At 40.5% G+C, this 26848-nt stretch overlaps 1 protein-coding gene across 1 annotated transcript in view; it reads right to left on the reverse strand.

Moving 5' to 3' along the window:
• Window positions 1-2258: 2258 nt before the first annotated feature.
• The window catches only part of LOC122815139 (gastrula zinc finger protein XlCGF57.1-like), a 123896-nt gene continuing 99306 nt past the window's right edge, over window positions 2259-26848 (reverse strand). The window contains exon 4 of the mRNA XM_044087393.1: window positions 2259-5525. Within this exon, the coding sequence (XP_043943328.1) occupies window positions 3889-5525 (1637 nt within the window). The 3' untranslated portion in view covers window positions 2259-3888. The remainder of the gene's footprint in view (window positions 5526-26848) is intronic.

The following is a 26848-nucleotide window of genomic DNA, read 5'->3' on the forward strand; positions in this document are numbered from 1 at the left end:
TAACAATACATAATAGTAACATAATTTCCATCTTATCCTCAGTAGTTTACTCTATCGTCATGTTTTTTTTGGCCTATCAGTTTTTGTGATTTTTGTGGACTATACTTCTTTCTACAAGAAGAGGGCCATCCTCCCCCTGGGCCTGGTCTGGCCCCATTGTAGTAATGTTTCCGTATTTTAAGGATTCTACACTGGCATTTTTTCCAGTTCTGGCACCAGTGAACCTACCCGTATTGGGTACTTTTTTTGTCCTGGGACTTTTGCACCCAGCTGTCTCTACTTTTTAACCTACTTCTATCCATGATATACCCTGTATAAAATACAGTCTATATATATCAGTATTGTTTTGGTGAGATTTTGTAAAAAAAACAGGGTCGACCTCATGAAGATACTCACCAAGACTTGTGGATAAATTCACTTCCAGAAATATTACTCTCCCTTGCTTGCTGATTTTATCATCTCTCCAGCTGGACCATCACTTGCTGAATGGTGTGCTTTATTGTAGTTAAACAGTATTAATCATTTGATTAAATTACATTGAGACAGTCCAACTGGACCACATGATTGTCTGTTATCAGTCTGTTTTATTACTATTAGTGCATAGGTTCATAGGTAGGTACTAGGCTATCTGCCCTAGGGCATTTATAAGCCTAGCCAGAATGTGTTGGCTTTCACCTCCCTTTTAGACAAGATTCCTGAGCCTCTGTCCAGCAGGACCATAGAAGTGATCCCAGAAGCAAATTTACGATTTCCCATCCATTCATCAAGATTTCTCTTGGAGGGTCAGTGAGGGGCTCTGCCTAACATGGACTGGAATTCTATTCCAGAGCGCGGGAAGCCTTTGGGATATGAATCTATCCCTCCAGCATGTCCTATTTATTGTTGTGCTAAGGTTTAAATCCCTGGAGCATGTAGCTCTAATGGACTCTATGCACTTACTGTAGACTCTACGCATATCAATTCATTGTGCAGTTCTGTGGTTAGCTGGTGGTGTTCATCAAAACAGTTTTTCTGTACAGCTGAAATGTGCTGCAGACTGATATGCCTTCAACAAGATGAAACCTGAACATGAAGAACTTCTAGTTCTGAACCTTTCTTTACTTTATTTATGCCTCCAATTTTATTAAATCATTCAATTCCTTATTTCCTATAATTATTTTTATAATTTGTTACATTTCGGTTAACATTTCCATATCACATTATGCTCAATAAGTTTATTACAGAGGTTTCTACAGAATATACTAATGTAATGTATTTTAGTGGCTACTATACCCATTGTTCTTCCCAGGTAGCTGCAGACCTTCTCTGAAACAGTCTCCTACTAATTAATGTTTCCTTTGTACACAAATTTTACAGCTTGAACAGTGACCTAATTTTATAGCCTAAAACAGATTATCTGTTATTATAAATAATATGATGGCATGAGAAAACTGGGGAATAAAAATATCTGACTGGTTCCTAAACATTCTAAATGGGATTAAATCTAACTATCCACTCTGATTGGAAGGGTCACCTAAATATAATTTAGATGATGCTGAGACAATGTTTCTTACCCATGAGAGGTGGAGTAGCTTACTGAAATTTGCCTTTATGACTAAACATGGAAAGTTGTCAGTGAATCCCAAAATACATAAAATTCATGCCATGGAATACTGACTAATAGAGGGGAGGCAGAACATTCATATAACAATAAATCGTACAAAAATGTACAGCCAGTCAAAATGTGTACCAGCCTTAGAATCACCACACAAGTGAACAGCATGCTTAGAAGGTGAGGTTTTACATGTTAACACTAAGACTACAAGATCATCGGGATGTTTTCTTTTCCCAAGGCAAATTAATCTCAAATCAGTATAAATACTCAGTGGGGTTGTGGAGACACAACCCCCATGTCAGAGATGTTGGAGAGCGTTCCACTGTAAAAACAATACTTTACATGTGTTTATTATTTTCAAAAGTGCCCAGTTGTTGAAATGTGGGATCGTTTTTGACTGCAAACATGACCGTTGAAGACAAAAGACTTGCAGTTTAATCACTAAGTCAAAACATAGGCTGGTTGCAGTATGAAAAACTTCTTTTTCCTCCAACATGCAATGATCTCATAAAACGATAAATACATAAAAAAGGGAGTGAAACCCCTACATGAGGATGCATAAAGCTTTGCCCCCACAGAAATAACTAAAGATGAATTTTGCTTCTTGGGAAAAGAAGTCAAATTTCACCAGAAAGTCAATTCACAAATACAGATAGACCACGTGTAACACAGAGCTTGATCTGTTTTAATAGTGCTTTTTTATTTACATCAACAGACTATAAAAGATCTGTTTCCATTAATAAATGTCTCCAATACTGACTTTTTAAAACCCTTTATTATTTTTCATCACAGTTTCCAGGGTGAATATCTAAATGTTCCTTTCTTTCGGTCATTTTTTTCTGATAGTACTTTACACCAATTAACAGCCTTGCTGCACATCAATGTATTTTGTTACAGCTGATGTGTCATCTGGGTCCTTATGAATCAGTTACTGTATTTACCTTATTAATCATCTGATGCTTTAAGTCACATATACCTTCTGTCTCCTTCACCAGCACATAATACAGTAATGCTAATATTTACATTAACTCGATCAAACGTTCCCTCGCGTTACTTCCTATATGAATCTGTCTCCTTCACCAGCACATAATACAGTAATGTAACTAATATTTACATTAACTCTATCAAACGTTCCCTCACGTTACTTCCTATATGAGTCGATTTTCTTCTGTGATCGGCATGTGCTACTATTTTTGTTTTTGCATGGTCCTGTCAGATTTTCTTCCTTTCTTTTTGCCATTTTACCCCCACTGTCTGTCAATCAACATCCTCCCTCAAGGCCAATCAGCCTGTTCATTCCCAATCACCAGAGTGCTGGTCGACCAGGAGAGGCCATCACTTATACAATCATCAAGAATGGTTGGTTGTCTGATTTGGGATCTACTTTCCTGCTGTGGGAAAGGTGAAGTGCTAGGGAGGCAACATGCACACAGTTAAATGCTGGGTAGGGGATGCGCACATAGTGAAGACGCCAGGTAGGGGATGTGTACATGATGAAGTGCTGGGGAGAAACGTGCACATGGTGAAGTGCCGGGTAGGGGACATGCACATGGTGAAGTGACAGGTAGGGCACATGCAGTGGGCTGACTCGAAAAGACAACTATTCACTTCCACATAGAGAGTTCTTTCCAAGCAGTTCTGCCTCTTCCCTCAAAGCGCTTATTGGTGGTTTATTCAATCTGCACTGTGGGAAAATGCATCAACCTGGATACTATTAACTATGGGCCACCCTCTCCCTGTTAGGCGTGTGAAAACTCTGCCTCTTCAATCCACCACCCCCGCCTAGTTCCTCCAATGCTTGGGCCATTAACTCACCCCTAGACACCTGAATCACAGTAAGGGGTCTGACCATCTGTGTCACAAAGCCAGGCTAGCCTTGTCTGAATTTTCAATTCATTTTTCTGACTTAGTTACTAAAAATTAATTTAGAAAAATGTCTTTAGTTATGACATCTTGTCATGCCTGCTGAATGTTTAGGTAATTGTTTCACTGAATTATTAACTCATTTCCTCTAACAGAGCTGTTTTGAGTGTGGACCTTTAACTCCCAGTGGGTGTGGCTTCAGCCTTTAAAAAATGAAGTTATCGCCTTACAGTTCTAACAAATACTCATTGATAGAGGTCGTATGAACACAGTTGTGTTTGTCATCATGTATGCTTCAAGATAAAATATTCTAATACTTCGTATGTAACATGGTTTTGGAATTATAAATGCAAATATGAACAGGCAATATTAGGTGCAAAGAGGCGCAGTAGGAGGTAACTGCAGAAACGCCTGGAGACGTCACTCAGCTGTTAAGAAGGGGCAATTTTCTTGTTCTGCCTTCGGATTGTTCTCTCCCCACTATGGAGTTTCTCATGGTGCCTAAGGTTGCCCTTCCGTGAAAAACTCTTATCACATGATGCACACTGATATGGCTTCTTCCCAGAGTGTACAAACTCATGCCTTCTGAGATTACTCTTTGCTGTGTATGTCTTGCCACATATGGCACATTTAAAGGCTTCACGTCCAGTGTGAAGTTTCTTGTGGAGTTCAAGGTGGTGTTTTCGTCTGAAACGCTTGCCACAAGTTTCACATTCATACGGCTTTTCTCCACTGTGGATTTTTTCATGAACTGCGAGGTGACGTTTGCTTATAAAACTCTTACAACATGTTGTACAGCTGTAAGGCTTTTCACCAGTGTGGATTTTTTCATGATCTGTGAGGTTGCATTTGCGTATAAAACTCTTACTACAAGTTGCACAGCTGTAAGGCTTTTCTCCAGTGTGGACAATCTTATGCCCAGCAAGACCATGTCTATCTATATAACTCTTGCCACAAATGGAACACTTAAATGGTCTATCTCCAGCATGGATTTTTTCATGGTATATAAAGCATTTCTTTAGTACAAAACTCTTGCCACACAAAGAGCATTTATAAGGCAGATTTCCAGTGTGGATTTTTTCATGGACTTCAAGGCACTGCTTCCACGCAAAGCTTTTGCCACATATTACACATTTATATGGCTTTGTTCCAGTATGTGTAGTTTCATGCATCATAAGGGCATTCTTCTGTATGAAGCTCTTGCCACACGTGGCACATTTATAGGGCCTAGTTCCAGTGTGGATTCTCTCATGAACTGTAAGGGCACCCTTCTGTGCAAAATTCTTATTACATATTGTACACTTATATGGCTTCACCCCTGTGTGGGAATTAATATGTCTCTGAAGCTTGGGTTTGTCTAGAAATCTCTTGCCACAAATGACACATTTAAATGATTTAATTCCAGTGTGTATTTGCTCATGGGCTTTAAGGCTGCTTTTCTTTGTAAAAGTTTTGTCACATGTCGCACATTTATATGGTCTCTCCCCTGTGTGAGTTCTTTTGTGGATGGTGAGGGAAAAGTTATGTGAAAAGTATTTGTTACATGTGCCACATTTAAATGGACTGATGCCAATGTGGACATTCTTATGTTGGATAAGGCTATTCATCTTTATGAAACACTTGCCACATGTGGCACACTGAAACAATTTCTCCTTAGCATTGGCTTTTTGATGTGTTTTCAAACTGTCTTTGCATCTGTCCTTCGCTTTCCTTCCTTCAAATATTCTAGGGCATTTATCAACATAGTGAGGATGGACCCTCCTCCTACGTCTCTCATCAGTATAATCTTTCCAGTGTTTTAGAAAATGGAACGTGGAAACTGTTTTACCCTTACCTGCTTTGTACACTCTCTCTCTCTCTTGAGTTTCCAGAAGCAATTTCAGATCCTTCTCAAAACTAAAATTGCTGTTACATTCCATAAATGTATGATGTCTGGTTTCAGTATGAGACAAGCCATGCACTGTTGGAGGTGTTTTATCTGTGGAGCCCATAGGACACGTGGAACTCGGATGTTGTTTCTGTGATGACCTCCGACACTGAATCTCACTGCCATTTAACCACCTGTGAACTTAAAAACAAGTACTTATTATGACAGAACATGTTGTTCATAATTTTATTTAAAGCAAACACATAAAGAGTACATGTATACTAAAACTGCACAACGCAATATTTAACGGCATGCATGCCTACCAAAACAAAAAGAAAGTGCTGTGATTAGGCATTCAATCACCAAGTTGTTTTTTTGTGTCTTCACTGTTACAAGAAAACATGTCTTCTACAGATGCGCATCATACTGATCACTGCTGCAGCAGCCTTAGACATATGGGTTATATCATGCCTTAGATATGTGGGTTATATGCCTTAGATATATGGGTTATATGCCTTAGATATATGGGCTACATGCCTAAGATATATGGGTTATATGCCTTAGATATATGGGCTATATGCCTTAGATATATGGGTTATATGCCTTAGATATATGGGTTATATCATGCCTTAGATATATGGGTTATATGCCTTAGATATATGGGTTATATGCCTTAGATATATGGGTTATATGCCTTAGACATATGGGTTATATGCCTTAGATATATGGGTTATATGCCTTAGATATATGGGTTATATGCCTTAGATATACGGGTTATATGCCTTAGATATACGGGTTATATGCTTTAGATATATGGGTTATATGCCTTAGATATATGGGTTACATGCCTTAGATATATGGGTTATATGCCTTAGATATACGGGTTATATGCCTTAGATATACGGGTTATATGCCTTAGATATACGGGTTATATGCCTTAGATATATGGGTTACATGCCTTAGATATATGGGTTATATGCCTTAGATATACGGGTTATATGCCTTAGATATATGGGTTATATGCCTTAGATATATGGGTTACATGCCTTAGATATATGGGTTATATGCCTTAGATATACGGGTTATATGCCTTAGATATACGGGTTATATGCCTTAGATATATGGGTTATTGGCCTTAGATATATGGGTTATTGGCCTTAGATATATGGGTTATATGCCTTAGATATATGGGTTATATGCCTTAGATATATGGGTTATATCCTGCCAGCGATATAACAGCCACAAAGCTTCCAAAGTTTTGGGACACCTTCCATGCACTCAAGCTGTCAAGCAGCTCGAGCTGATATGAATAAAAGACAAGTCTGGTGAAAGCCCTAAACAGCTTTACTGCCACTGCACGCTCTGAGGCTTTCAAGGATCGGCAGTCAGCTTGTGCTTTCTTTTGCTGAGCAGATAAGCTCCCTTTGGCTAAAAATCAATTTTCTTAATTTTGTTGATGTTTTGTTACTTTTCTTTTCAGGAAAGTTATTTTAAAGCTAAGAGTATTTTGTTTTAATGAACTCTCTCAAGACTGTAACGCACCTTTAAATGGAGCATTTGTTTTTTTCATGTCAGTTTAAAGGTAGTGTAGAGTAAATGAAAACATTTTTTCTGTGGCAAAATTGGGTTTATTTTTATTCTGTGGGGCTGGCATTGTGTTTAAAAGTGCTTGTTACTGTATTTTTATGTCAGAAAAGTAACTTCTGTGGACTGGTAGTGTTTACTGCAATTGCTGTTCATCTTCCCTGAGAAAGAGGCACCACTTTCGCCGTGACCATGGAACAGATTACCAGTCCCATGGTTGTCTTTCTTCCAGACACAAAAACGAACAAAAATTAAGCAAATTAAGCAGCCTTTGCCACTACAGCAGGCTAGTAATTTGGCTTAGCCCCAGGTAGGTGACTCTGCTGTACCTCAGACCTCTCACCTTTTACCCTGGATCCCTAAGGTGTAGCACCTATAGCCATTATGAACCAGGGGTTAGCTACGTCCTCTGTGGCTGTTGATGTGCCCTCAGTGGGCAAAGGACAGCCACTCTTGTTGGTCTTGAGAGGGAACATGTGTCAGAATGCTGTGTCCATCACTGGGGAAGCAGTTGTTGCCATTAGCGACATGGTTGACCCCATTTTCATGTCAAAAAGAAACAGAAAACCAAGCATGTATCTGCTCCTCCTCAAATTTCTTTGAATAGAAGTAGTTGACTGGGTCTGGCTCAGGGTTTAATTCATGCTACTGATCCATCTTGTAAAGTAGTTTCCAGTAAAAAAATGGGAGGATTCCTCTTTTCATGAAGAGATTTAAGACTCTGAATCTGAACTGCAAGATGCAGGGATGGGTACAAGGTTTCTTCCTCAGATTCCTGATTCAGACTCAGAGGTCAGCACAGTTTTTTATTCTCCCTGTGGGGTTTCTCTTTCTGAGACTAGTGCTAGTGTTTCCAGTGGGAGAACAGTGTGGTTTCTCAGTCCCTCAGTAAATATTAAGAGTTGTAACAGAAGTATTTCCTAGACCTTACACCCATTCCTCCTGTTCTGTCAGCTTTAGAGGGCATGTGTCTTACTGCCTGCATGTTCCTGATAATCAGCCAGCTGCCTCTAAAAAGGTAGACAGGATGTATAAAGGTTCTCATCTTTTACAAACTATTCCCAAACCCGATCCAGCAGTTATAGCTTTAGCTGATCACACTGCTGCCAAGCACTTAGTTAATTCCAATTTAACTTTCTGTTAAGGATAGGAACATTACTGATAGGTACATGAAAAAGTGTATACTTCTGCAATTTTGATTTTCAAAATTTTGAACTATCACACTCACATGTTGAACTTTGTTCTGACAAACTGTGAAATTATGAGGAATGCTTTATCTGCAGTTTCTATTTGTGAGGAAAAATCTGCTTTAAATAACTTAGTTTCTCCTACTGCACAGGTCACTACTCATGACTTACAGTGTGTGAATGACACTGCTGATACTTCTTCCAGAACTTGGACCACTGGTACTGTTTTTAGGTTTGCATGACTGCAATGTCAGAACCTCCCAGATGATGTTAAAAATTAAATCCTAAGGTATCCCTTGGATAGAGATTTAGTGTTTGGCCCCTCTGCAGCAGAGCTGATCAATAAGTGTGATGAAAGGGGCAGGCTGACCCACGGGATGTCTTAAGATTTTTAAGCCCTCCTTTCCCAAATTCTCCTAGGGACGTTTATCTCCTAATCCAGTTTTGGCAAAAAAACAAAATAAAACAGCCTCAACAACATTTAGTAAAACAGATGTTTAAGAAGAAATTGAAGGGGGTTCAAAACAAAATCTTGAACCTCCCAAAACCAAGTACAGTCTAAAAAGTCTGAATGCCTGTTCAAGAGACCTTGCAACTCCTTTCTCACCCTGGTGCCTTTTTTTTCTTCTTCCAGAAAGTCTGAATCTCCATTTTTATCTTTGGCAACAGATTGCTTCAGACAAATGGTTTCTGAAAATCATTAGTCAGGATTACGGATGACAGTGGGAGGAAATTCCTCCTTTCCAGGGCGTCATTCCTCATCCTTCAGATCAGACTTTTTAGTTTCCACCTATTCTTCATCTCATGCTGTCCCAAGGGGGGATAGAACCAGTTTTTCCTTCCAAAGTGAAGAAGGGTTTTTATTCAAAGATGTTCTAGTCACAAAGAAAGATCACATCCCTATTCACCCAGACTTTTGCTTTAACTTTTGGACTATCCACTGCACAAAGAACATTCACAAAGTGTCTAGCTCCAGTTATAGCTAATTGCAGGCTACAGGGTATCCACATTTTTTTCATATTTAGATGACCTGATCATCTTTACAGAGTCTTTTTCAAAGTGTTAGGATCTCTCTCTCTTGGGTGAGAGATTTATCACACAAGCTGGGATTGCAAGAGAACATTTAAAAGTCTTTCTTGACTCCCTCACACAGGACTCTGATACGTCAGTTCAAAGAGTTTTTCTTGCACATGAAAAAGTAAATCTTTATTCAGATCTATTTTTAACGTTTTCCACTCAGACTTTGGTCACTCTGAGGGAATACGTCAGGATTTTGGGTCTCATGGCATCTATGATTCTCATGATACTCCTGGCAAGGCTCCACATGAGAAATATACAGTGGTATCTGAATCACTTTGGTCCAAACACCAGCAGCCATTAATATTTCAAATCCTAGTGCTGGGGTTTATTTGAAGATAAATCTTTTGGTGGAGACAATAGACATCCTTAAGTCCCGGTTTCACCTTCTCCCTCCCTGATTGAAAACAATCAGTCATCTCAGATGCTTCAAACTTTGCTTGAGGAGCAGTTTTTTAGGAGGGATAAAGCTGCAGGGGGTGTGGGATACCAAGGATAGATGCAAGCACATACATATCAAGGAGATGCTTGCCCTGATTGAGTCACTCAACAGATGAACTCTCTTTGGTCTCTGGGGCCTCTCTCAAGTGGTTACAGCCATGAGATACATCAACAAGCATTGGGGAACTAGGTCGTACCCCCCTTACAGATTAGCCATGTTAGCTTGAGATACAGCTTCACAGCACAATCTCAGTCTACAGGCATCTTACATTCTATCAGAGCAAAAGCAAAATTGTGTGGCAGACAAGCAAGACAGAACCAGGGCTGACCCTCATGAATAGAAACTAGATCAGGGAACCTTCCAAGATTAGATTCACTTGTGGGGAGATGAAGCAGCGCTATCTGTCTCCTCTTGAACAATCAACTGGCAAGATTGTACTCCGGGTCTACATGCAAGAAGACCTGCACACAGATGCCTTTCCTTTTCCTTGGACAGGAATGTTCCTGTATGGTTCTCCATTCTTTTCACTAATACCCAGCGTACCTCTGTAGATTCAGAATGACCCCCACCACGATTACTGCTGATTTCCTTCTGGCCCACACAACTGCGGTTCTCCCTTTCTTTGGAAATGGCCAGGGTAACTGCCACAAGCTTCCTCACAGACTACATCTACTCACACAAGAAGAGGGGGTGTTTAATACACCCCAATATCAATCATCTTCAACTGATCACCTGAATGATAGGGTCTTAATTCCTTTTGGGAACCTGCTTACTTAGGATGTGCAGCAGGTACTAATGGAGGCAAGTAACCCGCTACTAGAAAATCAAATGTTATCAAATGGAAAAGGGTTTCTAGTTGCCAGTAACAAAACCAGCACCCATTCAGAGCTAAGAGTCCTCTGGCTATACAGTATGCATGTAACTTACTATCCTATGACCTTACTTGTCTATCACAGTTTATCAGCCATTTCAGCATGTCTCCATAGGATCCTCCTCTTTCAATGCAGTCTCATGTCAAAATGTTCTTGAAAGGGGTTTTGGATAAGAGGCCTCCCAGAAAACTGGTGGTACCCCCTTTGGATCTACATTTTGTGTAATTCTGTGCTAGAGAAGCTAACACTTGCACCATTTGAACCAGCTAATATGGCTGACTTGAGCTTTTTAACATGAAAAACAGTTTTACTGATTGCTCTGAACTTGGAAAGCAGAGTATGTCAGTTGCAAGTTCTTATGGTGAGTCAACCCTATCTCATTTTCCATAGGTACAGGGTTTCTTTGAGAACTAATCCATCTTTTATGCCTAAAATGGTATCCGAGTTCACTATAAACCAAACGATTCATCTCTCCATTTTCTTTCCTGAGCCTAAAAAATGTGGAAGAAAGAAAGGGACACTCCATACCTTGGACGTCCACAGACAACTCGGGTACTATCTTGACAGAACTAAATCTTCCAGATCTTCCAACCAATTGTTCATTTCTTTTGAAGGTATGAAAAAGGGACAATCCAAGTCAAAACAGACCATTTCCAAATGACTGTCTAAAGCTATTACCTTTTGCTATTCTAACCATAACAAAACTATTCCAATCAGGGAAAATGGCTACTCTACCAAGGCTTTGATCTCATCTGTGGCTTTTTTGAAATGGTTAGCTTCCAGAAAAGCTGCTTCTTGGCCCTCTGTACATACTTTTACAAAGCACTATAAGCTTGGTACCTTCACTAGATCCAGATCAAGCTTTCCTATGACTATTCTCCAGGGGCTCCTGGACCCTTCTCCTACCTCCCAAATGTAGTTAGCTATGGTAATCTACCCCTACAGCTAAGGCTAGTGTAGCAGTGATTATTTGAACATCTGCTGTTATGTAAGTTAAATCTTACACTACTGTACTTTCATGCTGCATTCCTACTTCAAAAAGTGTGTACCTTCAGCAAAATGTACAGTTGTGTACACTTACCATAAATGTAGATGTTCGAGTGCATTCACTGTTGCAGTCATTACATTTGGGTAATTCTGCTGGCAGGTTTCCCTCAGCTGGCCTGAATTCCAAAGTCTTGGGTCCTGCATCGGTTGCTGGCCCCCCCTTCCCTGACGTCAGGTCGTCAGGGCTATAAAAGAAGCAGCCAACGCCATTTTCTTCAGTTTTTCTTGCCCCAGATGTCAGGTGCCCCCAAAAAGGGTAGCCAAACTTTTTATATATATATATTCAGAAATACATCAATATACATTTTACCTTCATCTATAAGCAAATACACCACATAGGTAGTATAAATCAGAGAAGGAAAGATAAGATCCAAAAGAAAAAAGGGGAAGGCGGGTGGGTAACCTGGACTGCAACAGTGAATACACTCGAACATCTACATTTATGGTAAGTGTACACAACTGTACTATGTTCTTCGTGTTTCACTGTTGCAGTCATTACATTTGGGTAGAGTCCCAAAGCTATGGTTGGGAGGCTGGAACTAGACAGCAGTAGGAGCGGCTATGAGGCCCTGCAGAACTGCAGTGGCAAAGCCTACCCTGGATTTAGAGTAGAGTGGCAGATGATAATGCTTTGTAAAGGTGTGCACTGAACTCCAAGTAGCCGCCTCTAAAATGTCTCTGGTTGGTACTCCCCTGAGAAAGGCTGCTGAGGTAGCTGAGCTCTTTTGCAATGAGGCCTAATGCCCTTAGACACTGGCTTGCCATGGTGTAAGTAGCAGAAACAAATGCAGTGGCCTAACCACTTAGAAATAGTCTGCTTTGAGATAGGCTTTCCTTGTGATCCTGCAGCATATGCCCTAGTAATTGCTCTGTCTTCCTGAAAGCTTTGGTTCTGTCCAAGTAGAATCTAAGCTGTCTGTGTACGTCCTTGTTCTGTGGATTTGTGTAAAAGTTTGGCAGATGGATGGCTTGGTTAAGAGCCACATTGGACACTACTTTAGGCATAAATGTTGGGTTTGTCCTCAGGGAGACCCTGTCTGGATGAAAAATGATGAAAGGTTCCACAGCCATGAGCACCTGTAGCTCTGAAACTCGTCTTGCAGAAGTAATTGCTAAGAGCAGAGCTGTTTTCCAAGATAAAAACTTCATATCAGCTATAGCAGCTGGCTCAAAAGGAGGCAGGGTGAGCTTTTCCAAGACATAGCTGAGGTCCCATGCAAGTATTGGTAGTCTTCTTGGGGGCCTTAAATTTTTGGCTCCTCTGAGGTACTGCCTTAATAAAGGGTGAGAAAAAAGTGGTGGCTCTGTATTGTAATGAGCTGAAATGGCAGAGGCATGAATTTTAATTGATGAAAAAGATAGGCCTTTGTCCAGCATCTCAGTTAAGTATTGCAAAATCTGAGGAATATTTGGTACCGCTGTATCAGTTCCTTGTGCCTGGTTCCAGGCACAGAATCTCTTCCAATTTCCAGCATAAGACTTTCTAGTACTAGGCCTTCTGGCTTCCAGGATGACATCCATCACAGCTTTACTGAGAGGTGTTTTTTGTATGACTACATTATCAGCCATGCTGCCAAGTTTAAATGTCCTGAGTTGGTTGTGCATGATCTGATTGTTTTGCTGGGACAGTAGTCGAGGTATTTGAGGTAAGATTCAAGCCGGGTATAGAGATAAGTTCCTTAGTATTGGATACCAGTACTGGCGTGGCCAGTTTGGGGCAATCAGTATCATCTTTGGCTTCTCCTGTCTGACCTTTAGGAGCACCTTGGGAAGGAGAGGCAGTGGAGGAAAGGCATATACTGATAGGTTTTTCCAGCTGAAAGATAGGGTGTCCACTTTCCATGCTTGTCTATGATAAGTCCTTGTGCAGAATCTTTTTAGTTGGTAATTGAGAGGGGAGGCAAACAGATCTATGTCCGGGCATCCCCATGTCCTTGTTATCATGCTGAAGACTTGTGGTGCCACTCGTGGGGATCCATGAGGTTTCTGCTTAGTTCGTCTGCCAGAGTACTTTCCTTTCCTGGCAGGAATTGTGCCCGCAGATGTACTTGGTAAGTCAAAGCTGTGTCCCACAAGATCATGGCTAGTCTGCAAAGGGGGGTAAGAATGTGTGCCCCCCTGCTTGTTTATATAGCACATGACCGTGGTGTTGTCTGTCTTTATCAGTAGTTGTCCCAGATGAAGTAGGTCCTTGAAGGCTGTCAGGGCATTTTGAACAGCTAACATCTCTTTTTGATTGATATGTAGATGCATTTGGCTTGAGGGCCATGTGCCCCGAATGCCTCTTCCTGCCATGTGGGCTCCCCAGGCATAGTCTGATGCATCCGTTGTTAGTGCCTGCCTGGCTGGAGGCAATGTGAATGGCTGTCCCTTGTTCTGGTGACAAGCCTTTGCCCACCATCGAAACTCCTGTTGCAGGCAGGGAATGAGAGTAATGACTGTTTCCAGGCTGTGGCAATGTTGAGTCCAAACACTTTTTAGGTACCATTGAAGTTTCCTCATATGCTGTCTTGCATAGGGAATTAGTAGGATGCAGGATGTCATGAAGCCCAAAGCCTGCAGAATTTTTCTTGCAGATAACTGGGCCTTTGTTGTCAACATTTTGAAATAATAGGTAGTCAGTTGTCTTTGTTTGTCTGGCGTGAGATACGCCATCTGGGCAGTTGTATTCAAGCTTGCACCCAGGAATGTTATCTCTTGTGAGGGTACTAGTTTTGATTTATTTTTGTTGACTGTGTACCCTAGGCATGTCAGAAGTCTTTTCACAAATGCCAGATGTTGAAGAAGAATGTCCTTGTTCTCTGCTTGAATGAGACAGTCGTCCAAGTAAGGATATATTTGTATTCCTCTTTGTCTGCAGAATGCAATTACTGGTGCCAGGCACTTTGTAAGGACCCTGGGCACAGTAGATAAGCCAAAGGGCAGTGCAGAGAGTTGGTAATGCATTGAACCAGCCTTGAATCTTAGGTATCGTCTGCATGATTGTCTGATTGGAACATGCAGGTATGCCTCTTTTAGGTCTAAAGACACAAGCCAAGCATTCTTGCCCAACATGGGCAGAAGCTGCAGCAAAGTCAACATTTTGAATTTTGGAATATCCAGGAAAGTGTTCAGAATAGATAGGTCCAGTATCGGCCTCCAGGCCTTGTCCTTTCTGGGTACCAAGAACAGTCTTGAGTAAAATCCTTGTCCCTGCTCTTGCTCTGGTACTTGTTGAATGGCCCCATGTCCATGAGGGATGAGACTTGTTTTTGTGCCTCTGCCTATTGATGTTTTTGGCAGATCTGGTCAGCCGTTTACCTTTGGCATAGTAATGAAATGGAACTTGTATCCTTGTGACACTATGTTTAGAACCCACTTGTCCTGGGTTATAATGTGCCAATTTTGAGCAAAAAGTGCTAATTTTCCCCCTAAGGGTGCTGCCAGAAGATAAGTGCTTGGTGCAGGCAGGGAGAAGTCATTGGGACTGTTTTCTGTATGTTTGTGATCTATCTTCTCCAGCTTTGGAGGTAGAAGCACCCCATTTCTTGGACCTATAAGAACCTTGTGCCTGGGATCTTTGCTTAAGTGATTCTTGTTTCCTTTAATGTATTCTATCACCTATCCCTTGCTATTTCTTGTTTTCAGCCACTAAATTGATCGGTGGAAGCAGCGGGTATTATACTAACAGTGTTTTTAAAACATACGACCTTGCTGGCTTGTCACAACAGACGATTAACTGTAATTTATATCTATACCTTGTGTCTCTGCAGACATACTCTCTTAATACGTTATCCTAGGATCCTATGGACGTTATAGAATTGTAACCCTTTTTGGGCCTCTGTTCTCAGAGCATTATGATTTTTACAACTTAACTTTTCTCTCATCCCCCCAACTCCCTGTGCCGACTCGCATGCAGCTACAAAGGTCATCTGGGAGTGCTGTACATATTATTCTACTTGCTCTATTTGGCCATAATTAAATTGTCACTCAGTCGCTTGTAGCTTGTGTTTTCCCGTAAGTGCTTCCTTACCGCATTTGCGACTGTGCTACCTTACAAACAGATATATTATATTATATCTCTGCTCATTATATAGGACTTCTGAATCAGGACATTTTCATAGACTATGCAGAAGTCCAACTCTAGAGACCTTTTTAGAGCTTTATTCCCTGGGGCTATAGTCGTCTATCTTTGCACATACTCTAGCGGTCCCCCCCCCCCCCAATCCTGACCAATTCCCCAATTACATTAATTTCTTATTCTTCATCACTCCTCTACTCTGAACTATCTTTAATTTCTCTGCTATACTACTGTAGTGGTCTCCTGTGTACCATTACAGTCTATATGCTAGCATATAACCTAATAGCTCTGATATACTGCTGATAATTATTGTAATCTCATTATTCTAATTACATCTTTTCTTTCAGCTTGCCTACTGTAGTATTTGCTAGTCCTCTCCTGTAGAGGCGACCTGCCCAGTGGACTACCCTCCATTGAAATTCCTCCAGAAAAGCGGAATTCGGTTTCTCCACGGAACCCTATACAGCAGTTTCAATAAGAATTGCTGCATGTATGTACCTACTAGTGCAACTATCTAATTTCTAATTATTGACTGTACCACTTCTGGGGACATTTTGTTGATAAGATAGGGCTCTGCCTCATGTCCGCCAGCAGCTTAACATATCCTTACATTCCTTCCATCCCTGCTACCTGTACACTGTCTGCATTTCAATTAGCTTGTAATATTGGGTAGTAATTACATGCTAAGGCCACTAGATGGCAGCACAAGTCTGCTTTTCCTTCCCTATTTGAATTCCCGTCCATAAGAGAAACTAACTCTGCTAAACAAACAATTCAATTTCTAGTAATTACCCACGCAGTGCTACCTTTCCCTCTCAGAGCCTTTCCCCCTTTTCTCTGTTTTTCACACCTATTGAATCTAGACCTATAAAGGAACATATATCCTACCTCTGTTCTTATATCCTATTGTAATTTTAAGCAGATTACCTGTTTTAGATCCCCCTGCCCTCCCTACATTGACCCCTTTTCTGTGGTACTGCTTACAAATCTATAATTGTATTAGCTCAGTCTGTATATTATAAATTCCCCCCAAGTCTTTCTGTCCCACCTCCTATACACCCTGCTAACTCCTTCTCCCTCTACAATAGCTTACCTGACCCTGGGAGCGATCCCAAATGAGCTAACTGATTGTTTTTTGTTTGACTTACCTTTTCCTTGTTCTACCCGCTCCGTTCGCCCTGCGGGCTCACTCTGCTCCCCTGCCCTACCCCCAATTCCCACCCACCCACAGTGGTCCTATTCTTATACATGTATAACCCAACCCACTACTATAACCACCAATAAGACAGCAAACCTAATTTGCTACACCCTATTAACTCTCTATCTCCACACCCCAACACACTAATATATCCACCAATTAGAGAGCAGATGTAATTAGCTCCACCCTATTATCTCTCTATCTTCACACCACTCTACTACCTGCTTCTTTTGAACACACCTTCACTTACTATGTATAACCCAAGCATTTCTAACTATAACTTCCTTCTCTCCTCCTTCCTACTTCTAAACACCCTTCTTATTTCCTACTCCCTTACCTTGTTTGAAAATAGAAAGCTAACTTTATCCCATCGAACACTAAAACAAACTAATACCCACTTTGAATACACCCCACAATCACATAGCAACATTACTTCATCATCCTCATACCTCAGACCTCAATACCACAGAACAACACATACCAAGTTTCTTCTACCTGTGAAACCTTTTTCAATATCTTCCAAAATTTGTAAACACGCATATAGTCACCAACAGCTATTATTCATCTATGGTGACATTCATCCTAATCCAGGCCCAAACCCCTACCACCCCACTATCCCATCAATAAACCAAGCTACTTATTCAAGTCTTACCACCAATCTCAATTCTCTACAGATAGCCCACCTTAATATTCGCAGCCTGAATAATAAAATAACTCAACTACATGCCCTCCTTGATCTATATTCCTTTGATATCATTTGCCTAATTGAAACCTGGCTAAAGACAAACACCCAGGACAATGACATACTACCACCAGGTTATAACATCATTAGACTTGACCGTAATATCAAAAAGGATGGAGGTGTAGCAGTACTTTACAAAACTGAACTACTGGATACCCACTAGATATCAAACCACCCGCACTAAGTAATACTGAAATCTTAATCACCAAATTACAAATTAATACAAATAAAACCATTTATATTATTTGCTGTTACATCCCACCAGGTAACAACATTAATACCCTTGAAAACCTTCTCAGCTGGCTCTCAACCTCCTTCCCTCAGGAAACTATACTGCTAGGAGACTTTAATATTGATTGGAATTGTTGTATTTCCCAAATACCCACTTCACATATAAACCTCTATGGCTTTAATCAAACTATTACCGTCCCTACAAGAATAAATAAAACCAGCTCTAAACAGAGCACCCTGGACTGGATTCTAGTTAATAGCAACCCCATTACTTATGTCACAGGAACACTACCTGATAATATTAGGGACCATCTAATCACTTTCATCAACAGAGTAAAGAGCCCTATTGCCAATAATATACAACTCAGAACTACCAGGAGCAAAACTAATTTCAAGCAAGCCAACTTCCAACTAGAACTCAAAGCTTGCAATTGGTCTCCGCTAAAATACTTACCTCTTGATGTGGCTGTTTTATACTTTAACAACAAATTCCTCCAAATTCTCAACCACCATGCCCCCACAAGATTAATAAAAACCAAAGCAAATATTGCTCCTTGGCTATCTAAAGAAACCAAACAAAAAATGCTACTCAGAAATAGAACTTGGGACAAATGGCGATCTACCAAAAACCTAGCTGACCACCTGATCTTTAAACAACTTAGAAACGAAACAAAGAAACTAATATTCCAAGATAAAAAAATTACTACTGGAAATTCCAACATACACAGCGTCAAAATCCTTAGAAATTCTGGGCCGGTATCAACAAACTTCTACACCCAGGCAATTCCAAAACACCCACTCCTTCTAACCTCACTCAAACTACACCCAAGCAAATTGCTGACACTTTCAACTCATTTTTCTCAGACACTGTCACTACCCTGGCATCAACCTTATCTCCTCAGTCCCTCTCTCCCTAAACAATGAACCCCCCTCTTTCAAACTGCAACCTGTCTCAACAGATCTCATCTATACCTTACTTACAAAGCTTAAACCTTGTACCCCCTCAGCTGAACTTATCCCAGCTGAGTACCTACAACTAGGAGCCAAAGCACTTGCCTTTCCTATCTCCATTTTAATTAACCGAACCATCACTGAAGGTACTATTCCTACCCTCTGGAAGGTCTCTCATATCAGTCCACTTCACAAGGGTGGTAACTCTAACGAGCTCTCAAACTTCCGTCCCATAGCGTTACTTTCTCCACTAGCTAAAATCATGGAAAGATGTGTTCATAGGCAATTACTTGACCATCTCCTCCAAAACAATCTCCTAGCAGATTGCCAACACGGTTTTAGACCTCATCACAGTACCACTACTGCTCTATTGTCATTCTCTGACAATATTAATAAAAATAGGAATAATAACCTACTTTCCTCAGCTCTTTTCTTAGACCTCTCTAAGGCCTTTGATATGGTCAACCATCCTCTCTTACTAAATATCCTTAAATCCTTCAATTTAGACTCTCAGGCTATCCAGTGGTTTAATTCCTACTTAGACAATCAACAACAAGCAGTACTATGGGAAAATCACTTATCATCTCTTCTTCCTATCACAATAGGAGTACCACAAGGCTCAATACTGGGACTTCTCCTCTTTTCTATTTTTATTAACAACCTAAATAAGTCCATTCCACAATCCATCTGTATACAATATGCAGACGATTCTACACTGATATGTTCAGCTCCCTTCCCAACTGAGCTTCAGGCTACTACACAAAAAGTCTTCTCAGCAGCCGAAAACTGGTTCCACCAATATTGCCTATTACTGAATCCCAAAAAGACTAAATTATTACTCTTCACACCTACACAAAAGTCTTCTTCTTTTACCTTCAATATTACTTCTAACAATGGCACTATAATATCCCCTGACCCCACCACCAAACTTCTTGGTGTCACAATAGACCACAATCTCAACTTTGATTCCCATATTAACTTAACCATCAAGTCAGTCAATAGGAAACTTGGATCTCTCTCTATAGGCTTAAACCCTACCTTACAACCTTAGCCAGAAGTACTTTAGCACAAACACACCTGCTCTCTACCCTTCTTTATGCCTCACCAATTTTTACAAACTTATCTAAATCCAATTTCAATAAATTCGCAACAGCATATAACAATATAGCCAGATTTGCAACAGCAGCCCCTTTCTGTACCCATCATTGCTCTAATCTTAAACAACTAGGCAGCTAGAACTTCATAATCAAATTCTACTACAGCAACTAACCATCACCCACAAAATCTTCTATCAGCCTGCTAATACTACTATACTTAGCGCTCTTATTACTCCTTATAAAAACATATCTTCCTTACGCTCTGCCACCAAGCTTCTAGCGGACTCCTATAAATCCAACAACAAAGCTGGGAACAGTTTGTTCGCCAACTGTATTGCACCTGCCTGGAACAAGCTTCCAAGTGAAATTACCACAATTACCTCTTTAAATACTTTCAAGAAGCATCTTAAAACTTTGCTTAATTCCCTATGGCTCTGCCCTTGTACTAACCCTGACTAAACTTTTTTTTCTCTCCACTACCATTTCCTTGACCTTCTAATCTTCACTTGCTGTCTACAGTTCTTTTGTTATTCTATTCTCTAATGATCCATTTTACTGACAGTGGGGAAAAAAAAAACCCACCAATTTGTACTTCTTTATTTTGCTTAAGAATTTCATTATATACAACTGCACAATTGTAAATATTTCCTTATGTATAACAAGTGATGTATCTACTGTCTGTTTGTGGAGCTTTTCTCCCTGGGCCTCTACTGAAAATGGACATATATCCAGCTAGACTAGCCCGGTCAACAAATGTAAAATAAAATAAAAATAAAATCTGCCCCTAGGGCATCTGGATCTGCCCTTTGAGGTCTGTCTGACACAAGAAAGGACCAATTTTTTGTAGGCCAGTGTCTACTAAACCTAGGTGGCTGTACTTGTAAAAATTCTTTGACAGTTTGCATAGATTTAGCTTTGTCCTCCATTTTCTTTAACACCTCTTCTGCCTTAACACCAAAGTATCATGCTGTAAAGGTGCATCTAGTAACTTAACTTTAACATGATCAGGCAGATTTTGTTCCTTTAACCAAGCATGCCTCCTAATTACAGAACCCCTAAGTGCGGCCCTGCAGGAGGCCTCCAAAGAATCAAAACCACATTGCAAAGTATGTTTTCCAACTTGTTCTGCTGCATACAATAAATCCTGCATTTTCTTGTTTTCTGCACATTCAGAATTTAACAACATTTTCTGTTTAAGCAATCCCATGACATGTTGCTGATACTTAAGCATATGAAACTGACAGTTTAAGGCCCTTATAGCCAAAGTCGCAGATGTGTAAACCTTTTTTCCTTATCTATCCAGTGCCCTTGAATCTCTGTCAGAGGGTGTTGGGTTTTTTGCAGTGGAAGCCTTAACTCCCTTTGGACCCTGTGAAATAGTTTCTGGGTCAGCAGCAGGGTTTTTAAAAATAAATTTGTGTGAGTCAGAAACCCTGTAATATCTGTCAGGCTTAACAGGAGCTGGGGGTAAGGATGCAGGGGTCAGACTAGACTCCAAAAGCACATCATCTACAATGTCTAACACAGGTGGAATAGCTAGAGGCCTGTGCTGAGGTAGTAAAAGAAAATTCCTGAGCCTCTTTTTAGATTCTGAAAAATCTTGGCTCTCCCAGTGAAAATGCTCTCTCATGGTATGCAAGGTTTCCCCAAAGGAATAGTCCTCAGGAGGAGATGCTGAAGGAATAGATTCTTCAGCATCAGAATCCTCATAGGGGGAGAAAGAATATTCCTGATCAGAAGAGGAATCAGAAGAAATAGAAACCTGATCTGAAGATTCATAGTCAGTGTCTTGCCTAGGCCTCTTATCAGGAGGGGGATGGGAACCCCTGATCAAGGTAATCAAGTCTTCGGCCATTTTGAGCATCTGTTTTTTGGGCATAGAGGCCTGTCCACATGGCTCTTGAGTTTGTTTCCTTGCTTTAGAAGGTGCTTTAGTCTTTGCCTTTGATGCTGAAGTCGTTTTAATGTAAAGATGTTTAGGTCCGAATACACCCTCAGAAGCCGGTACCTGCTCAGCGGCTCCGGACCAATCTGAGGGATTATCGTCCGAGGCTCCAATACCTTGAGTATCCAGTGGCATGACCAACTCCACATGGGAGTCGGTAGTGGGCTGTGACTCTAAAGTAGCGGGCGTCAGGGGCTGCGAAAGCGCCTCACTGAGAACCGGCGACTGGCTTAGGAGAAGCTTCTTCGTCAGTTTTAGGCCTCAGTTGTTTTTCCTTTTTCTTTGCGTTTTTTTGTAAACTCCGGTAGTTGGATGGCTATCCGACGACATTTCAGGATAATTAAACCGGCGTCCAAAAAAGTTTAAAGCAAAATTATACCGATACTTAATAGTGCGGTGGTTAAATCTAGCACAAAACCGACAACCAGTAACGTTGTGATCAGGGCCTAGGCAAGGAATACAGTAAGAATGAAAGTCCTTATGAGGTATTTGCTTACCACAAGAAATACAATTATTAACTTTTTCTGACATCGGTCTGGAGCAAGAAAAAAGTTTCCCCAATGGGGTACTTAACTTTATTGAAGACTTCGGATCTGAAACTCAAACACAAAAATCTCAGGAGTTGGCCGACCGGCACTTGCGGACTGCTTCTGCTTTGGGCACCGCGCAGCAAGAAAGACTGACGAAAATGGTGTTGGCTGCTTCTTTTATACCCCTGACAACCTGACGTCAGGAAAGGGGCGACAGCAGCCGACGCAGGACCCAGGACTTTGGAATTCAGGCCGGCTGAGTGCAACCTGCCAGCAGGATTACCCAAATGTAATGACTGCAACAGTGAAACACGAAGAACATCTCTTCTTCTCACCTCCTTTTCAATATTCTGAGTGCATGTGAAAATGTGTTTGGCATGTAAAGCTTCATTTCTATGTCCATGTTATTAGACAACAGGTGGGATGCTGGTGGTTTACAATCAGTAAATGTCGTGTGAACTTTCTTTAATTCCTGTATGTGCATCTTCATACCTAGAACACTCATACTCACTTATACAGTCCAGCAACTCACACACTCACAAACCCACCCACCATACATTCTTTCAATCGGTGTTGACCTGTAAACAAATACATAGCCGAGACAGGATTACTGGCCAAACAAGCCTCACAGATTTTGTGAAGATACCTGGTATCCACTAAATCAGTACTCAAGAGTTATTTTACATTACAAAGCAGGCTATTCAGCTGATGTAAAGTTCGCTGCAAAATCAGAAGCCTCACCTACCTGTCCTGTAAGGGTCATGTATGGAATGAGGGCACTGGAGTTAAGTACACATTATAAAATAAGGGAAATGAACACTCAATTTTTGAAAAGAGCTGGATCTTAATTTCTTTAATATCCTCAGTCCCGGATGATGCATACACTCAGCTTGCCTCTGATTGGCTGAGCTCCTAGAAGCATTCCTGGGGTGGTGAGCTGTTAGGAGGTCTATAACACCTACTGGAGAAGGAAGGCATTTGACTTTTAACTCTTAAATGCCACTCAACTTCCATGAATAATCGCTTGTGTTGAGCTAAGTATATACTCATTTACACATTAGTTTGCACATCTCCCCTAAGACATAACAAATTTAATTTTAAAAGCTAATCAGAAATAATCCTGTATAAATCACAAGATTTGTAACAATAGGAAAGCATAGCTCCTAGACATGCTAATGAGGTCTCTGAATCCAAGCCCATAAAGATGGGTATTCATTCTCTGTGCCATTAGTTCTGATATTCGGATCAAGCTGTGTTGTAGTTATGTACTGTTAGAAGCATTTTTGTTTAAATTGTTTTTATACCGACAATGTAGGCTATAGTCTGACCAGAGATGAGAAGCCTATTATACCTCTTTAGTTCCTTTGCTTATAATGGTTTGGCTGGGTCTCTCACACACGCACACACACACACACACACACACACACACACACACACACACACACACACACACACACACACACACACACACATACACGCGTGCGCGCACATGCATGCACACGAGCACACACGTTCACACAAAACTTTCTATTTTGAGAAGAGGCTACATATATGGAATGTGTGTCCCCTGATGTACACAAACCATTCATCCACTGCATTTATAATTATCTCTACATCTCTGCTGTGTAGTGTAACTCCGAAGATGCTGCCATAACTAACTGACAAAAGAGGTTTAGTTAGTTAGTTAGTTAATTCTTAGGCTCACAAGACACACTGCTGCTTAAGTTCTACCTTCTCTTGTATGTCTATCTCAGGCTGTCAGAAGGTTCTATTTTAATCTGTTACTTGTGTGGTACAATGTTCCTCTTGTGAAACTGATGTATTAGCTGTGATCATACAAAGTATTACTTCACAAATGTTAAACTTTGTTTTTTGTCCTAACAAGCAAGCTCAAATTATTATGGCTGTTGTCAATATGTCTCTGTTTTAGTGTATTTAACAAGCAACAACCTAATGTTAACCGCATCTTGCTTGTTTTGTAAGGCATGTACCGAAGTTCAGGTCTTGCCAATGTCAAGTATGTGTAATTTGTGTTGTTTATGTAAGCTCTGCAAATTGTAGCATGTTACAGGCCACCCTCACAAACTCAGGAACCTCACATGGCCTTATGTAAGCTGTATCTAATGCTTGTGCGAGTCAGATGTTATACACCACTGTTCAAAGACGTCTGTAAAGTACACAGTCTGCACATAGTTATCTAAGCACTAAGTAAATAATGTATTCATTTTCGCATTATATCACAAGATTTTATTTTTGTCTTAAAATATACAGAATGTTTTCCTTAGAAATGTATACACATGAATTAACTTGTTATTACTTCCATTTTTGTTCCAAACGCACATCTATGTCTTACGTGAATAAGTGATGTGCATTATACACAAACTGTCCTTTCACAATTTTACTTCCCATCCGTATAAAACGCTTCCCACCCATATGTCACATTCTTATCTGTACAGTTTAAGCTTCCCTATTTAGAAAATGGCTATAGAAGACATACAAGCACGCTAGGACTTAATGATAGTAGCAGTTAAATCAAAGGCAGGATTTAGACAACTGGGTGTAAAATACCTGCCAGTAGCAAAAACAGTCAAGTCACAATTGCTTGAAGCAACTTGCTGACAAAAAAATCTTGTAATAAATAGCAATAACAGACAAACTGGATTTGCTACATGAATGGAAGTAAAATCAGTTCACACAGCCAATGATAATTTGTTCACAAGGTAAGCAAAAGTTATATTCTTACCATAAAACTAAAGCCACAGTTTTTTATTTTGTCCATTTCAACCTCTGGATTATGGGATTCAATTGGATACAAGGTCAGCAGTTCAGAATCTTCAACTCTGTAGCTGCTCCTCCTCTCTCGCATAGCACTGTGTCCCTAATTCTCTGATCGAGTTTGCCTATCATACATGACCAACACAAAAAGGAGTCTCCCTTACAAAAACACAGAGAATTAGACCAAAGGGTCTCCACAACAGACTTTGGGCCTATCTGCAAAATCCATCAAGAGCCGCAAATACCAGAAATAACTTGGAAGGGGGACAGAGTGAAGGATGAATGAGATAAATGGAAGAAGACGACAGAGATCTAGGATTACAGTAAGTACACAACTTTCATATCCAATGTTGTCTATTTACAGAGTCCCAGCCAGGTTAATGACAGGTACCAAAAGATAACATTCTGCAAAATGGTGGCATCAAAACTTGTCCTATATCTTGACTGAATATCTATGTAGTTTATAATGCACTGCAAATGTATGAGTGTTACACCAGGAAGCCGCTACACAAATATCATCTAAAAAAGTATGGCCAAGTAGTAGAAGTAGCAACTGCCCTGATGGACTGGGTTTTTGGTTTGTTAGATAGTAATGCATCTTTCATGGAATAGACAAAGAATATGCAATCAGAAAGCCAACTGAACAAGGGTATCATGGAGAGATGGGTTTATTCAATTTAGCACTAGAAATGGACACAAAAACTTGGGATGATCTTCTGATTCGCTTGGTCCTATACAAATAAAATCTCAGTTGGCAATGGAAAATCTAGACAATGGAGCATATACTCACCCTTGTTGCTGAAGTGTGGAAAGAAAACTGGAAATTGAATCTGTTGGTACAAGATAGACTCCGAGGCCAAATTAGGAAAGAAAGAAGTAAGGATCTGCAATTAATGCCATTAATTCCTGTCTTAGTGAAAGCTAAGGTAAGGAGGATTGTACGATAAAGTTTACAATTTTAAAACTCTTCTAGCAGAAGTGAATGCAATCAAAAAGAGTGCTTTCTGTAAGAGAAATTTTAAATCTACTGTAGCCGCTGGCTCAAAAGGAATTTTGGTTAATGTTTGGAGAAAAAAAGAGGAAAGTCCGAAGGAAGAACTAGATAAAAAAAAGAGAGAGATTGCAGTGGTCATGACACTGGGAAGACAACGAACTAAAGAAGCTGGTGGTCTCTGAAGTAACAACACTTGATTGGCCTGAACCTGTAGGGAAACCAATATGGAGGGAGGAAGTCTGGCAATCTGGTTGACAGTGTCCAAATGGCACTCGAAATTCTATAGCTTGAACAGGTTCCAGATTGGATTTGCCAAAACTGACTGTAATGCCCAAGTACAGGCACAAAAGTAGAAATGAGTCTCTCATGTGAATCAATCATGGCCATGAAGTCACCTCAAGGAGCCTATTATCGTAGAAACAAGTCTCTCATGTGAATCAACGATGGCCAAGAAGTCTCCTTGAGGAGCCTATTATCGTAGAAACAAGTCTCTCATGTGAATCAACGATGCCCATGAAGTCACCTTGAGGAGTGTATTATCCAGGCATGAAAAGATCTGGAATTCCTGCAGCCTGAGCCAAGCTGCTACCACTGCCATGCATTTGGTGAACACCTGGAGAGTGGTAGTGAGATCAAAGGGCATGAAATCGGCAGTGACCGGCTCCCAGCCTAAAGCACAGGAACCTCTTGGAATACCTCACTATCTTTATGGTATAATAGGCACCTTTGAGGTCTATTGAGTACAACCAATTGTTCTTCCTCAGTAGAAGTAAAAAGGACTGCACCATCACC

Source organism: Protopterus annectens, chromosome 11.part0, assembly GCF_019279795.1.
Source record: "Protopterus annectens isolate FY-2018-M chromosome 11.part0, PAN1.0, whole genome shotgun sequence".
In the NCBI taxonomy this organism is placed as follows: domain Eukaryota; kingdom Metazoa; phylum Chordata; order Ceratodontiformes; family Protopteridae; genus Protopterus; species Protopterus annectens.